At 36.0% G+C, this 17,501-nt stretch overlaps 1 protein-coding gene across 1 annotated transcript in view; it reads left to right on the forward strand.

Annotated features, from left to right (window-relative positions):
* The window catches only part of CCDC171 (coiled-coil domain containing 171), a 158,146-nt gene that overhangs the window by 127,881 nt on the left and 12,764 nt on the right, over nucleotides 1-17,501 (forward strand). The window contains 1 exon segment of the mRNA XM_082336783.1: nucleotides 8,217-8,369. Within this exon segment, the coding sequence (XP_082192909.1) occupies nucleotides 8,217-8,369 (153 nt within the window).

The following is a 17,501-nucleotide window of genomic DNA, read 5'->3' on the forward strand; positions in this document are numbered from 1 at the left end:
AACATCTGAGTTTAAGCAGAATGAAGGGAGAACACCTGTCCATCCTGTACGTAGCAGTGGACATTAGATTAAGGGTGTGTCCATTTACCTGAGGAATGCAATTCAGCTTTTCTAGATCATTGCTTTCTCTATAGAGAATGACTGGTGCTTTTTCCTGTGCTGGCATCATGAATTTGTGGAGATAACTGATGTTTTGGTAAGAAGCCAAAGTGAAAAAATTAGTTTGCTATCCAACCTACCAGGTATACTTTAGAGTTTCCTTACAAAACTACAAAATGTTGCCTTATGTAGGATGAAATATTTATGTTGAATTAAAATGCAGTGCTACCATGAGCACTTCATAAGAAAAGCAAAGGAAATGAAGCAACTATATCACAAAACTTTGTGCAGTTTTCTAGCCCCTGGGCTCCATTAGACATGAGCATTCACCTAAAATCTTATACGAAGATTAGGACTCAGTAATGATTGCTTATGTATGAGCCACATAATCGTAGTTGTCATATTGACTAAACCTGCCAGAAGGGACCTTTGTCTCTCCTAATAAATGGCAACAACAGCATAGATTGTCTTCATCTTTTGCACGGAAAATACAAAGTAGACACATTTCCACCTTCTAAGCATATGTAAAGTATTTTATCTAATTCAGTTTGAAAATGTTTTAATCTAAAATTGAAAAGCTGCTTCTTGTGGCCAGAAAGGGATAATCTATATCCCTTCATAGGTATAGTAAAAAAATTTAAGGAAATGTCTACACTGAACCCAGATTTTTTGGGGTGATCATTTTCCTCTGGTGGAGTCAGCAACAGACTTTATCTACACTGGTTAAAACTAGATTGGTATTTTTTCATGAGCATCTATTTGTCTGTAAAGCATATTTCTTTACTAAAAGTAATTGAAATCGGTCTTAGTTAATAGAGCACGCTTTAAAACCAATGAAAAAACTGTATTTTAATTTTCAGTAAACTCATTTTTTCTGCTATGTTGGCAAATAGTTGAGTTAGTTACTTATGTTGGATAGTTTGTGGACAGCGTTTCAGAAGAACAGAAGAGTTTTTCATATCTCACATTTACCTTCCATGTGAAGTTACTTCAGATTTTCCTACTTAGTAACTTGATAGATTAATGTCTGCTTCTCTCCCCTTCCTTAAATTTTTCTCATACACATACACCTATAATCAATCCATTAGATTTCAGACAGTTAAGACTTAGTGTTTAGGCAACATTTATTTGTAAAAATTGGTTTACTTATATAGGATATCCTATCCATATGTAGGGGTCCCTTAAAAATAAGAAAGAATATGCCTTTTAAAATTGATTTTACTTCTATGAATTTGGTTGTGAAAACAGAATTCTGTACTTCAGCTTTTGTACATCTTTTCTAGTTCTAAGATATCACTCCAATAGACCAAGAGGAACATCATGCAGATACAGGCAGTTTGTACTTTCACCTGACATTTCACCTGGATTTTGATGAGAAGTTTTACTCTCTTGTTTCTCCTTAAGACTGAATATGTGATGGGACACTGCCATTTTTTTAAATCAAACTGCATTCTGACTTCTCTGTTATGACTGCTGCGGTTTAGTTCCTCTCATCAGTGGTAATATATTGTGCTCACTCTGAGCAGATTGTCATGCTCACAGTTGAGGCACTTTAACACGGACTTTATATTATTTTCAGTGACTACCTGTCCCTCTTTCTTTCATCCCTGTCTAGAATATACACTGCAAGAGAAAGTTGAAGGACGGGTACCAGCCTGAAACTTCTTTCAGTTTCCATTTCTTTCTCGTCAAAACCATTTACTTGAAAATTCTCTTCCTCCCTGACAGACTGAAATGTTCTTTTTGTATCAAGACTGTGTAAGAAGATGGGAAGGAGTACAATGTATTGGTAGCATTTTCCCCATAGCTGTAGCTTAAACTACAAGTTCTTCAGGGCAGCGATTGTTTTTCCTTTACATTTTGCATGCACCTATGCTTGACTGTGTGCAAGAGACAGTGAGAATGGTCTTTGCATGTAAACATTGGCCTATAAAAATCTGCATTCCCTTAATTTTGTTGAATGGTAATTTGCTTGCATGGTCCAGAGATACTTCTGAGTAGTCAAGGCTGCAGGTAGCTCCTTTGCTATAAAATTCTCAGGACGCTTTCTACCTGATCATAACAACAAACACATTGGTCTTAATTTATCAGTTTCTAGAAGATCAATGTTATTTTTGAAACTCTTACACTTTGTAATAATTTTCATGGCAATTGTTGCTACGCCCATCTACTGTGGTTTCCAGTAGAAGCACTTTCCCTTCAGTCTCTGTCAATTTCAATGCTCCCTTTTCAATTTTCTTGTAGGAAGTCATGTCATTACCTCTTGCAGAGAATCTAGCCTTTTATTTAGAGCTTCATTCCCTTGGGCTATCCTCTGAGACCTACGGGGTAAAGTAATTGTTATTGAAGCGAAGGGGATAGAGTTAGGCCCCGTGTGTGGCACTGAGTCAGCTTTCATTGGAAAAAAAAAAAAGTTGTAACAGAACTGACCTGCTTTTTGGCACATTTAAATTGTGCATGCCACGCTTGAATGGAACCCAACAAAAAGTTTAGTGTCGAAATGAGATACAAGGAGAATAGATCATTAAAGAAGTGCCAAACAGCTGTAAAAGTGCAATTTTGCTGAATGCTGTTTCCCTTGGGGGGTTCTTTCTGATGCCTGAGAAGCTGCTGTATTTACATCCTCCACTGATGTTGCCACTAGACATTTTGGACTATGGGTCAAGGCAGCCAGAATGGGTTTTCAAATGCTAAAATGTATGGGGGAAATGAATTTCAATCCTTTCTTCCCCAAATATAGCTCACTTAAATCTATACTATGTATCCTGAAATCTTGCCTTTGAAAAGAAAAAGTAATTGATGTATGTTTTGTTTTCTGGGCTTGTTTTAACTAATCTTATTTATGTCAGCTTGAAGCAAGGCAGTAATGACAGGCATTCTATAGGTTATCCATTAAGCATGCAGAACTCCACTCCATGGAGTTTTGTTTTCACACCAGTTGCTTTTACCTGAACTACACTTCAGCCAAATTCTGTACCATAAATGAATTCTCAGCCTTTTCAGATTCTCATCTAAGGACTTTGTCATACTAGCGTTGATCTTTCATTCTTCTGAAGTCCATTCATTATTCCTTCTCTTGTTCTTTTTCATCTTTTTGTATATGTTGCCCTTAGGTAAATTTACTACCTGCTAACATTCTTTTTAGTTGAAGAATTTCCTGAAGGGACAACCTAACAGTCAAATGTTAATTTTGACTTTTTTTATACTTTTTTTTTTTAAGCACATTGTGTAAAGTAGATGGTCTTGTTATTCTCGGTGCTGCATCTGATGTTACAAACTCAATGCTTACATTGTCAGGCTGTTAGTCCGTTTGATACCTTTTAATAAGCATCATTTCACATAAGGTCTCCTTCCTTTAGTTTTGTTCCTTCTAAACAGGAGATATGGTTCTGTGATAATAGCAGGCCCAATAGGATCCTGAGTTAATGGTATAAAATGGGTATAAAATTAAAAAACTGAGCCTTAATCACTTGGTATTTTATTGTAACTTCAGAATAGTCTAAAACTTTAAATGGAAACTTCCATTCGCAATTATTTATAATTCATAATCCAAATAAAAATTGTTTTGAACTGTGTTTGTTCTCATTAGCCAAGCACTAAGGGCAAGGGAGACAACATGTACAGTGTTTTAATTTGGAATTAAAAATTCCATTTTTATAATGTATAATAAATATATTAAAACTTTGATGAGAGGTCTTCTGCTAATTTGCATAGGCTGATCTGTGTATTTCTTATTATATGTTGCTATTATAACTGAACTGAGAACAGCTGAAGTTTGAGTAACCTTTGAATTTCATAAATTAATTTAAAAAAAGTTTCTTTTCTTTTTGTGTTTCATATTCCTTAAAGATTGTTGTGTAATTTGTCAGTATTAAAGTACTCCTGAAGATTGTAGTCTTCCAATCTTGTAAATTTATAGCCAGTAATACATGCAAAAGCTGTTTTAAAGCATCTATAGCACTGTGCACCTTAAAATTACTTGTTCTGAAAATGGTGTACAGAACAAGGAAATGATTGGTTATTCAAAAGTACATGGAGGGAATATTAGAAAAAATTGTTTTTACATGTCCTCTGGAGGACTGTCTCTAATGTTAAGTGTTCTCAATCCTTTTAAAGATTAATCTGGAGAAAGAAAGCACAGCTTAAATTTTGCCATAAACAGCATCAAATTATTTTTTCTCATTTTTACTCTCAACTCAGGTTTCTCAGCCTCACCAACGTGTAGCTTAAGCCAGAATTTTTTATGCGTACCCTCGTATTACAGATAAGACATCTCTGAACAGGTCATAAGAACCTTCTTCCTTATGGCTGCTTTGAAATAAACCTTACCTGTTAACGTCACTTAAAACAAAGCATGTTTAATTTTTGTTAAATTTTATAATTGTTCTCTTTTATCTTTTTATGTGCTTATCTATGTATACGCAGAGTATTGGAACATTGATAGATGACTATACACTTACATGGTTTTGCAGTGCTCTTGTCTTCTGGCCTTGTTTTTACAAGCTGGGGAGGCAGGTAAAATGGCCAGGTGTACAATGCTCAGAATCATCAGGTTCCCATTTAAAATACTTTGTTCCTTTATCATATGAATAGCACTTACCTGAATTTTTCAAAATTTTCTGATTTGCTTTGAATTCAAAGATAGTTAAAGTGCTCATAGCTATTTTCTAGATGGGGATACTGTTGTAAATGTGTAAGTAGACATAAAAAAAGTTCCTTAGAAGTAGGCTTAAAGTAACTTGTCCATTGAAAGTTATATTTGAAAATGGGACTTGGACAGTCTTGCAAATTTTTTGCCTAGTCCAGCACCTTCAGCATAAAAGCATCCTTTCTCCATGCCAACCTTATGAACATATTTCTATCCTGTGAGTTGTAGCCAATTATCCGAGAAAGTCATGCCTCTGTTTTCATGAAGCTGCCTGTGTCTAGACTTAGTGTTGGAGCATGGGCCTCCTCTCACATTGAAGATACTTTTGACATTGAAAACACTGCTATCATTATATTTGCTTCTGCCGTATCAGTAGCACATGATGTAGAACTTTAAATAATAGTGAAATCCTTTATAAAATAAGGCATTGTGTGAAGTAAAAGGAAAGGGGTCACTGAAAAAAGCCATTCACCTGTCTGATTAATTCCATTTTTTCTTTGATTAATGTAATTCATTACAATTTCTGCTCTTAAAATTGACAGTCCTACATAAATTTCAACCATTATTAACTTGCATCTTGTTCCATCCCTAAGAAAACTTTGTAATCACTGAATTACAGACTGGTTGAAGTTCAAAGGAAACACTGGAGGTCCTCTGGTCCAAGCCCCCTGCTCAAGCAGGGACACCTAGAGCCAGTAACATTTAAAACTAGTATTCTTCAGCCCCACTATTGCTGTGGCCTCCTTAGTTAAGCCTTCTTCCCACTAACTTTCCTATAATACTTATCTATCTGAAAAGTTTTTCGATTTTAAAGTGGTCTGAGTTACAGTAATATTGGTTCCTATAATGTTTAGGGATTACTACAGCTGGCCTTTCTGAACAGAAGTAATTTTCTGGTGTGTATTTTTAAAATATTTTTATTTGTAACAGAAGACAAATTTTTATTGTTTCATGTTCTGTTCCCAGTTTGCATGTCATACTGTTACCAACACATTCAAGACCAGAAGTGCTCGCTTAAATGTACATCCTACAGATGTATATGAATGCCAAATTTTATGCTATAAAAGTTAATCAGGAGGGTTGCTGAAGTATCTTATTGCTATGTATACTTAAAAACTATGTATACATATTATTGCTATGTGTACTTAAAAACAAAAGAAAACACTCCTTCTTAGCAGGAGAGGAAAAAAGTTCTGCAGAACTAGATGTGCCTTCTCTGAAATTCTGTCAACAGACTTTGTTGATCATGGAATAGTTTCCAGAGCTGCAGATATATTTGTATGTGTAACATGCAAATAGGGATCTAAATTAAAGTGCTGAACTCCTTTAGAGATGTGTTTAATCATTATATGAAAGATCTTATAACATGCAATGACCAGGTTCTATGCCAATTCCTTGTGTATCAAGCTTTCTAATAAGTGGAACTTTTGTATTGTGAAAAACAGATCTGTGACTGACACGAGTTATATAAAATCATATGTAAATGAATGCCTTCCAATGGCATGTCTAAAAACCCAAAGTATTTGCCTTCTTCCAGATGGCATTTAGAATAAATGTGCTGCACCCTCATTATCAAGGATTCCACATCACCCACAGGAAGACCCCAAAATATTGCTTTCCCTAACGTGGTCCTGAGTGAGAGAAATCTAAACTGACTCTGACTCTTTGCTAGGGAGTTGGGATACACTGGAAGGAGAGTGTACCTACGGGTGCATAAATGCTACCTTCCACATCAGTATTGAATTGTTAATAGCTGAGAAATTGCTTCTTTCTGGAGTAAAAACAAATCTAGACATCTTCGAAAAAATATTTGCCATGACTGAAAATAAAAAAACGTGAATTAACACATTTTTTCCTAGATTGAAAATTTTTGGACTTATTAAACAAGGGAACAAATGAAATAGCTGAGTTGAGCAGCAAGGAATTGGTAACTACTGTTTCAGATAACTGCATGGACTTAGAGTGGCTCTGGCGATGTAGGATGAAGTAGGTTAGTGGCTTCACTAGCTTTGTGGTAGCAGCAGTAAAAGGAAGAAGGTAAGGAATCGTCTCTATGCATTCTAGTTCAGTGATACCTTTAAATATCATGTGGGAAGTAATCAGAGGAACACATAAGATTTTTTTCTGTGAGATTTGAGACACAGCTTGTTATGATGCATTGGTATAATCCTTGTTTATGAGTCACAGACCCAGTCCATAGATGTATTTCAACATATGTCTAATTTTTAACATGTGGGCAGTTGCCATATGAAGACTCTCAGGCAGTTTTATATGGGGTGTGAGATATATCCACATTCTTGCTTGGTGTTGTTTGTGAAGAGCTGTGGCATTTTATTAACACTAAATGTGGATGAAAAATTTCAAAAGTAGGATCAAAGCTGACAGTGGCAGACTTACAGAGCTATGTGAATACACTTTTAGGACTAGCATCATAGTATGTAAAACATTTTGGATATTCTTTCTGATGAGAAAAGATATGATGGTGTTAATTTGCCACTGCTGTTTTCTACACTTGACAAATAACTTGATTGATTTCAGCTATGTTAACTTCTCTTCTGAAAAGCAGTAGTGTGTTTGAGAACAAAGAAAGGAAAACAGTAAAAGTCTTTGTGAATGCCTGTTCGTGCTACTAAGTTTGTTTTTGCCTATACCACAGACTTACATTCAAAAGGCCAATTTCATATTATCTCTAATATGTTCTTACAGTAGAAACTTGCTATAGGTCATTTCAGATGGGAAAACTATAACTTATAAAATGTGATTAACCAGTTGTAAAGAAGACCAATAATCTCAACAGTGTTACACTATTTAGGGTAGATATCAAGTTACCAGTACTGCCAAGTCATTTGTACTCTCTTGTGCTGCTAACTTTATTATCAGTCTGATCAATATTACATGGTTGGGACATTCTTCCACTATATACATGAAAACAATTATATTTTCCCAGTTATATTGTAATCAGATTATTTGCTTTCAGAGGTCTGTAGGTTTAATGTGTTTCTTTTGTTTCTGCCAAATTAAATTTTTTTTAACATGGAGTGGGAGGATTGGTAACTCGACTCATTTTGAAAGTATGACCATTTACCTGAAACTGTGTAGTGATTCTTTGTAAACAGAAATTGAACTTACACTGAGTCTGGTATTTAAATACAACAAAAAATGGTATCAGCTGCTCAGTGCAGTAATGTATGTTTGAAAACAGCTCATCAAAACACTTTCTAATTAGGGTGCACAGTGATTTGCTTTTCTTCAATGCTATTAATATTTAAGATTTTAGAAGGCGTACAAAATCCCACGTTAGACCAAAATCCCATGTTAAGTCCTGAGATTGAAATTTTGCCTGTCTTCCAACCTTTGTTTGATTTCTCTGATTAATGAAAGTTAGGTCTTCTGTAATGAATCCGGAGTATGCTATTTGGCATTTAAGTACAGCCTGCCTGGCACTGATGATTTATTTTACTTTTTAAAGGCCATGATTAAAAGTTTTATGGATGTCTACCAACTTGCAAGTTCCAGAATTGACATGTTAGTGAGAGAAACAGCATCTCATCAGCTTCACACTGTAGACCTAAAGTCCAATCTCCAAACAGCTTGTCTTCATGGAAGTGAGAGCTTACAGTTGGTAAGTTTGCTTTTCACGTAATTTTTGTCATTTGGGTGTGGTTTTCTAACCATCATATCTCTTCATGCTGCATAGTTTCTGTAGGGAAATACAATAATATTTCATTATAAACAGAGCAATAAAACTAGTGTCAACAGACACCTTCTGAGACTTTTTCAGAAGAGAAAGGGAGTGGTAAAAGTTAACACAAGGATTAATTTTACTACTGTGTCTTCTAGAAAGACCTGTTCATTGCTACTGTCGCTGGAAAAGTATACATTGTGATTTCTTTTTAGCAGTACAGTAAACGGTTGAACTTTGGATCTCAAGAATTTAACCATCTAAAGATGTAGCACCATGTTAAAATGGAATGTTATTACCACTGCATATAAACAAAATGTTTATTAGGAGACATGATTTTTTTTTTATACAATTGTGGTTATGAATAATCTCACTAAAGTTACAAAGTTAAAATCCAATTTCAGAAATCATTTCTTGTCTAAAATGTTGCCCACAAAGATACTTGGACTTGTTTAAGGTTAATAAGGTGATTTTTCAGATCCGAGATCTCCCTCTAGGGGGATTACTGAATGCAGACGTATTTGTGTCATACAGGCAGGAGGCCAGACACATAAACTGTCATAAATACGTAGCTAAGCATGTCTAGAATGAGACTGTGTAAGCTGTGCAACTTGCATACAGTTGATGTATTTCTCCTCCATCTTTCTTTACTTTTCCACATAGGAGTTTGGTGGTTTTTTGTTCTCGTCTCCTTCCTCCTTTCACTTCCTTTATTCTTGTGAAGCAAAGGACCATAAAGAAAATGAGGATTGTTTGTCTTTCTTTTTGAAACAGAAGATCTGTAAAGAGAGAGTGGTCACTAATGCAAATGACATCAGCAAATGTATATTCAAAGGCTGTGGCTGTGACTTTGGTTGTTTCCAACAGAATACATTAATTTCTTATCCTGCTTCTAAATTGGATCAGCACAATGGGAAATTAGCACAAATAGAAAATATATTGATCACTGCTGAATTTCACTTTTAAGATCTTGAGATGATAATTGTTGAATGAAAGCTTTGTTTTATTTGTGACTGCACAGCCTTTCTAAGAAACTAAATGAAATTGCTTCACTGAAATAGCTTCTTTTCTCCTCCAACCAGGCTTGCTTTATGTTTTCTACTAGGTTTACATGTGTCCTGCTGAGCCTGTGCCCAGTGTAATTGGGTTGCTCCTTTGCCTGTTATGATTGTTCTTGTTGTTTAAATCAAGATGACCACTTGTGTACTAAGGATTGGGAAGTCTGCCAAACTTGGTGCAGCAACGTTTGCTTTCATTTGGATTGAGAGGGCTTTTAGCAAAGATTATGCTAGTCCTGTCCATGAAGGGCTATGCAGTGGCTTGATATGTTACAGTGAAAACAAACAACTTGGCCCCCCAGCTCTCTGATGCCTGTGATTAAATTCAGTGCTTTTTAAGTAATTTGTGTCTGCCTACAGGATCAATGTAAAGATGATACTTTTTGTATTATAGTAGAATTTGTTGGCCCATCTGTACAACCCTCTGGGGTGAAGAATAGTTCTTCCTTTAAATGCAGTTTAATTTGAACCTAAGCATAAGCATTAATAGAAAGTGTTTTAAAATATTAATGTAAAGGCAAGAAACTCAGAATGATAGATTCTCAGGTTTCCATGAAAAAAGTATAAGTGTTTATGGTATATTTTGTAGTATTTGGGTTTTTTGTAAAGCTTGTATGTAATACTTGCAAAAGTTGCATCAACCATGACTTTTAGTAACTTCAAGCTTCACAGCTTTCTGGAGTGACTTACATTTTAAAGTTTCAGCCAGTACTGTTCTGTTGTGATTTTGAGGAAGAAATTTTGCACTAAATTTCTTTCTGTATTAAAAAAGTAGAACAGATTTTTTTGATTATTTTAAATGAAAGGGAGTAGTGTCTTTTCTTGAGCTTCTATTTGGTTTCAGAATTTTACACACTTTGTTGGTTTCAGTCTGCTGTGTTTAATCACATATCCAGTTCTAGTAACATTGTAGGCAAAACTTTTCACGTAGGAGACAAACACAGCACCTGGACTGTATTAATGCAGGTCTTCATATGATGTATACTTGTGTTCCTAGAACAGTATGCTATTGCTCAATGCTGAAACACATTTTTGAAAAGTCTTTCAGGTGTATACCATGTGTGGACACTTACCTTATAACGTTGGGTTTTATCTCACTATGTTATGGCTGTCTCTTGATGTCTTTTATGCTAGTTGTGTAAGGTTCTTGCCCTCCCAACTGTCCATTGCATCCAAGTTTGGGCCATTTACCAGTATTGATCTTTTCCATGTTCAGAAGGTATTGCTTTCCTAATTGACGTTTTTGTACTGAAATTTGCTAACTATGTCACCTTTCTGTTCACACCACTTTTTTCCTCTTCTGTTGCTTTGGGTTTTGTTGATAATTGTGTAAACAAAACTGATGCCATAAAGCAACATCAGTGATTCTGACTCGTCTTTTATCTAAGACTCTGATTTGACGTCTCCATCCTCGAGTCTGCTTCCAGTCCAACCACTTTCCTTCTAGTCAATAGTGGTTAGATTCTGAGATTGCTATGTGTGTTCATGCTAATGCCAACAGAGAGGAACAGGAAGGGATATGATTATGATGGACAGAGGTGAGATGAACGCTGGAAACACTGCTTACAAAGAGAATTATTATGTGGGGTGAAAGGGAGTCAATAGCAGAATATTTCTGTATTCTTCATTAGTGTCCAGCTATCTGTCTGTCATACTCGTCTCTGATGATTCTTCCACTGTGCAGAAAGGCCCTGTGCATTTTTCATTCTTGCAACTCTTTAAAATTCAGTATGGCTGAAATACAAGTTATTGGTTTTCTACCTAAACCTTCTTTTTTTTTTCTATTGTTCCCTATTCCTGTATCTCTCTTCTGTTTGTTTTGGGGTTTTGTTTTTTTTTTTTTTTTTTTAAATTTCTCCTTTTTTTTTCTTTACCAAATGCTGCTGAAATTTCCCTTACATGTCTAAAATGTCTTTTTCTTTTATTTCTGTTATCAAACCATTAACATTTTGTAATAGTCTTTCTTTGCAGCCATCACAGTTTCACTTCTGTGCATTTCCTTGTTTTTTAAAACTTACTTTCGCTGAAGTGCAAGTACCACAGTCACAATCCTGTCCTCCATAACTCACTGCATCCCCACATTGAGGGTCATATCTATAATTGGTAGAGCTAATAATAATAATAATAATGAGAGTTCAGCTAAGAAGATGTCGTTGATATGGCCGTATGTAGTCTTGACTACAAGGATGTAGATTGCTAGAAGAGGAAGAGAGAAGCCAGCGGTCAACCTCTAGCATGAAATAAGATGGAGAATTATTTCACTGAGCACTGAACTTGGTACTGGACTGGCACTGCCATTTTCTCCATGGAAGTTAAGAAACTGTATTGTTTCCCTTTACGTGGCTCTGCCTTTATGCCTTCTTATGATTTTCCTTAGGAAAACTTAGTGAAGGTGGGTTTGGTGGAAGTACTTCACTGGTATTAACTAACTATACACATGATCTGTATGTAAGCAGGGAAGATATCAGCTAAAATGTTCTTATATTTCATTTTTCCTGCCTATTTCTTGTTCAGTAACATCTAGTAATATAAACATCACAAACTGGACTGTGCTTCAAGGTTTCCTATTAAATGAACACTTGCCAGTTACTTTAACAGTACTGGATTCTGCTGCTTTGATCCATTTTACTTCTTCTTCAGATACATTATTTTATTACTATACTTGCACTTTCATTCAGAGTTGCAGTAATAAGTAGGCTTTGAACTGAGAGCTTTTAAGTGCTGTACTGTGCAGTAGTATAGGCATAAGCAATTACTTTGTGGGTGCTGTGGGGCAACATGTGGCATCATATTAGTCACATGGCAAGCGCATGAATCCATGGTGTCTGTACTGCCAAAGAAGCACAGCGTTATGCGGAGTGGATGCAGTGACACTGTATTTTCCAGTGTGACCTGACATATATGAGGAAATGACACAATTCAATTCATTGTAAAATTTCTCCAGAAAGTGTTTTTGTAGCTTTCAGCCCTGAGATTTTGTGCCTGATGTCAGTACTTCTGTTAGAAATTTAAGTATTTAAAATGTTCTGGTATCAGTTTTGGCAAACAAAAGAAACCACTGTTACATTACAAGTGGTCAGGTGTTTCTCTGATCCTGAATGTGCAGCTGATCTGGTGATATTCCTTCCTTTTACTGCTTTCACTTCAGAAACAAAGGAGAGTAGAAAATTAAGAGGAAAATACAGTAATTTATAAAAACAATGAAGAGAGAAAGGTTTTGTGTGCACTGGAGAAATGGAAATTTGGTGAGCCAAAAGGATACCTTTAACTGAAAGGGGCAGAAGGTGAAATTCAGATGAGTGAGAGGGGTGAAGTGAAGGTCTGTAAGAAGAGGAGAGTTCTCTAACTAACCACGAAAACAACTGTTGTCTTTGCATGCTTCTCCTAATTGGGGTTGAAATTGAAATCACTCATTGCTTTATGTGGCTTTGCATCATCCTTACTTTTTTTTTCCCCATAGTTGTGGCTGTGTCTGTCCTTTGTCTGAAAATACCTAGTGATATCACTTAAAGGACTGAAAATACAGGAATTATAGGGTTTGGTAAGGTAAGAGAAGCAAGTAGAATGATCTTATGCATGAAAATCCATATTTATTGTTGAGATGCTAGTAATTGACATGTGCTCTCATACTTTTATGTTGAAGAACTGCATTAAGCAAAATGTACACTATTCTTCCTACTCAGGGCAGTCAGCTCTCAGTTCTCGTGATCTACATGAACCCCATTCATGGCAGGGAGGGAGAAAAGAAATATTTAAAACTCAAACTTATCAGTTAACTACACCACTGACGGTTTATTCCTACTTACATGGCTTTACATGTCTGTCCCCCCATACCCTTTCTTTACTTGTCACCAGTTCAATCTGTATGTCAAGGCTGAGACCTGCATCTAACAGGGATGCAATGTGTTACATGTAGAATCATGAGGACAGAACTGGAGAGAAAGAAAAAAAATCTATTTGCCTTTTCACTTGCTGCATAGGAGAAAGGCACTCACTCCATTGGTGTCGTGTTAAATGTCAGAGAGTGTCTTTCATGGGCTGGAGCCATATCTCTTGTGTTAGGACATGGAATGACTGATGTAGCTGGGGGAATTCTTCCCAGATGTTGCAAGAAACAGATAGGTCCTGGATGAAAACTCTGCTTGGCTTTTCCACTACTTCATGCTAGCCTGATGCACAGTTGAACTGAAAAGATTTTTTGAAAGATTTGGAATTGAACCCGTTTTGTGAAAGTTTTGGAGATACTAGTCCTTAATTTGCCTTGCAAAAAATAGTCAGACTTGTTATTTTTATTGTTACCCTTTTTCTTGCAGTGTTTTCTTGGAAATAGTCTAGGGCAGAATTCAGTAAGATATGGACCTCAAATAATTGTAACTTTCGCTCAGTACTGTTAATTACCAGTGAGTGGTTTATTTACTGTGAAACATATGGATGTTCTCAAAGAGACAGTAAGTAAAGAAAAATCTGACAGGCCCACAAGGAGAATTTTCTGACTATTGAGATGATTATAGACGTGAAAGAGTGGAAATATCAGTAAAGACAAAAATAAAAAACTGTATTTGTAATATTTACTAAACTTGAAGTGTCTACCAGGCCGAGTCCACAAAGCAGTAATATCTCCCAGAAACTATTTTTCTTACTGAAATATTTGCATTTCTTACCTGATTTTAAGCAATTGAGTGTCACTTGCCAACCTTATTGTATAACCAAGGAATGCAGGTATCCTAGAGCACATGATCACCTTGTCTTGTGGTATTGCTTACACAAGTAATAGTTGCAACAAAACAATATAAATAATGTAGTTTAAACTATTTGCTTATTATGTAGTAACAATAAAAAAATAATAATATGAAACCAGTATTATAAATCACATTATGTAACTTAGAGCAAGGTGTTCAAAACCAGTTACAGTAATCCAACGGCACATTTGCTATTTTATAAAGAATACTTCCTTTTCTATTCAAAAATTTTTTGATACTCAATATTATAGGTATGTGAACTTTTAACTTGTCAGACTATTGTAACATATTTGAAAATTATAGTAATTTGATTAAAATGTTGCCTATAAGGCAAAAGGTTCAGTTAATAGAATCCATATGTAATTAAAATGCAGAACTAAATGTAATCAGACCCCAGTGAGTGGTGCCTTCATATTGATAGTTTTACAATGGCCTCTGGGGTTGAAAGTTTATGTTAAAGTTACTAATGTAGCTGCACTCAAAAAAAAGAGCAAGACAGTTTAGCCGTTTCAGGTATGGCAGCGTCCTGAAGCGATAGTCACGTAACAAAAATAGTTGATAGTCTGAATTTAAGGGGTATCTTCCACTGGCAGGTGGTAGAAGCACAAGACTGCTGGAGTGTAGTAGTCAGAGAATTGCATTCAGCAGAAACATTGCTACATAAACATCCCCAAATGAAGGATCTTACTGTGAGCAAGTAACGGTGTATTTTTTTAATAATATAGTTACTTAATTTGTATGAATTCATGTTTGAATCATCTGAAAGTTATAGACACAACACTATGTACCAAGCCACAAAAGAAGTTTAAAAAAATTTCCTGAACTTAAAAAAAAAAATAAAAATTATTTTCTCTGGACAGTTTTAAGAGTCGACATCCTGTGTTAGAGTTCTCTAATCATCACCAGCACAATTTACAATCAGAACACACAGAGAGCCAGTTCAGACCAGCTCATCTGTTGACTTTGGCAGAAGCCCTTAATCTCACTGTGTGCAGCTGCCACTTGAGAGCTGGGGACTCGGCAGAGAGCCGAAGGAGGGTGGGATGCAGGGTTGGTCAAGGCATGAACACACAGGCCTGCTTCATTTCAACAGCCGTACACTGCTTTTTTTTAATAGTCTTTTCATTTTACAGCCTTTTTTTTTTAAAAAAAACCTGAAATTAAATGAGGACCTCTCATGAGCCACTGCGCTCCAGGCATAAGAAATTGTAATGTCTGGCTTCCAGAAACTGTCCCGTCAAAATGTGCTTCTGATTAGGTGGCTTAATTACAGCTGTGAAAACAATGTTGATTTAGGCCTCAAGATTCCAGTGCATGTCAGCCGTTATTAGCTAGCCTTGGACTGAAGCCACCATTTTAAAACTCTGTACCACTAAAGTCACACACTGCCTGACAACTTTTTATTTAGGCAGAAATGTTGCCAGAAGCAACACATTTTATGCAAAATATTTTTCATTGCGCAAATTTCAAATGTGACACTGTTGATGGACATAAAATGGGTAGTTACGGGTGGACTGCACCAAGTCCAAAACGTAACTTTTGCAAAAAAAAAATCCAACATCCTCTCCCCCCCATTTAAAATAGTTCTTATAAAGTTTGACAGACATAACGGTTAATTTTAATTCCTTTAATTCAGTTTTATTCCAAATCCAGCATGTTGGTTTAACCACCCAATTTTATTGCATCTAAATTTTCCTGACAGTTTCATTTGCTGTTGGGAAATAAAATTGCCATTTTTGCAACATGGGAAATAATGGCTAGTTTCAAAACCAATATGTTTGAAACTTCCTTTGCCTGAAGCAGGTTAAGGCACACACTCAATTTACTTTAGGGTAAAAAAGCTCATTAAATAGTTTTTAATATTTTAATATAATTTAAGTAACTGCTTTCACAGTGGGAAGGCTTATTAGGCCCATGTATTTACACCTGCAGAGAGGTAAATGTTTGGGTAATTAGGTGGTTTCCAATACTTCAGCTTTTCAGTGTAGTTGTAGAGTTAATGCTGTAAACGCTGTAGATGGACACAATGTGTTCACTGCATTTAAACATTACATTTCCACTTGTAGTATTTTGCTTTCAAGTGCTTAGGAAAGAGGTTTAAGTGGCTTTCAGGGTTGTTGTTTCTTTTTTTGCTTTGTTTTGTCTGTTCTTAAAGTCTCCTTAATGACATGAATTGGCTAAGGAATGTGAGTGAATGTGTGTGGGTGTTAGCTCTCCGCAGAGGCCGGTGCTTTGGAAAAGCAAGATCTACATTCTCACTTCACAGTTGCCATGAAATTCCAAATGTCCATGCTGTGCGGTTTAATGGAAACCATGAAGTTCCTGAATGACCGCAGGTTTGTTCCGATGTTAAGCACAAAACAAATCTTTCAAGTCATTGGCTGAGTCGCAAAAAAGGAGGGTCATGTTTTCAGGAAGCTAATCTCCTTTCCCTTTTTTCCTTCATGGTTTGCATTTCTATGGCATTAGAAATGTGTTTCTAGTGAGGTACTGGAACTACCAGCTCACAAACAAGGGTCCTCAGTTCCCAGGACTGAAAACAAGACACTTGGAACCTGAAGCTGTATTCATCTCTTATCCTAAATGCTCAGGCCAGTGCAACAATTGTACCTCCCAGAGAAACTAACTGGAAATTGATTTAGAGAAACTAATGATTTGGATAAGGAAAGAAGTCTAAAGTATAGGTTCAAGTTTGTCCTGTAAAAAATCATCATGCGTTCATTCTCTGCCTGCAGCAGATTAACAGAGAAAAAGGAAGTGAATGCCTACACTTAATTTTGTTCAGTTTTTGATGGAGGAATACTAGAACGAGCTAGTCTTTTATTTTCTTTGCAAAATGGTACATGAGATTTCCTGAAACGGAATGTTTCAGAAAGGCCCCAGTTGCTGTGAAGGGCAACTCTGAGTCTGGAGACAGCCATGTGATGCGATTTTCCTTATTAGATGTCTTTGCAGTGGTCTTTCAAAATGTGTTTCAGTGGTAATACGCAATGAGTTTTATGCACCAGCCGTGAATGTTTTTGTTGCTTTCTGTTTTCTATACACTCCTGTTTCTTTTGCCTTCTTCCTACACCTCTCAAAGTGACATTTTCATCACATCAAATTAAAAGAAACTATTGTATATTATTATGTATACCGCTAATGCTGCAGTAGAAATAAAAGTATTGGGAGTGCGAGACAGGCTGTTATTTTCAGAACTGGATATTATAGACCAGGACATTTAACCCTGGGAAAAAGTTTTTATAAAAGAATAGAGCCGAGGACACAATTTTACT

The sequence above is a fragment of the Platalea leucorodia genome (assembly GCF_965183815.1).
Source record: "Platalea leucorodia genome assembly, chromosome: Z".
NCBI lineage: Eukaryota > Metazoa > Chordata > Aves > Pelecaniformes > Threskiornithidae > Platalea > Platalea leucorodia.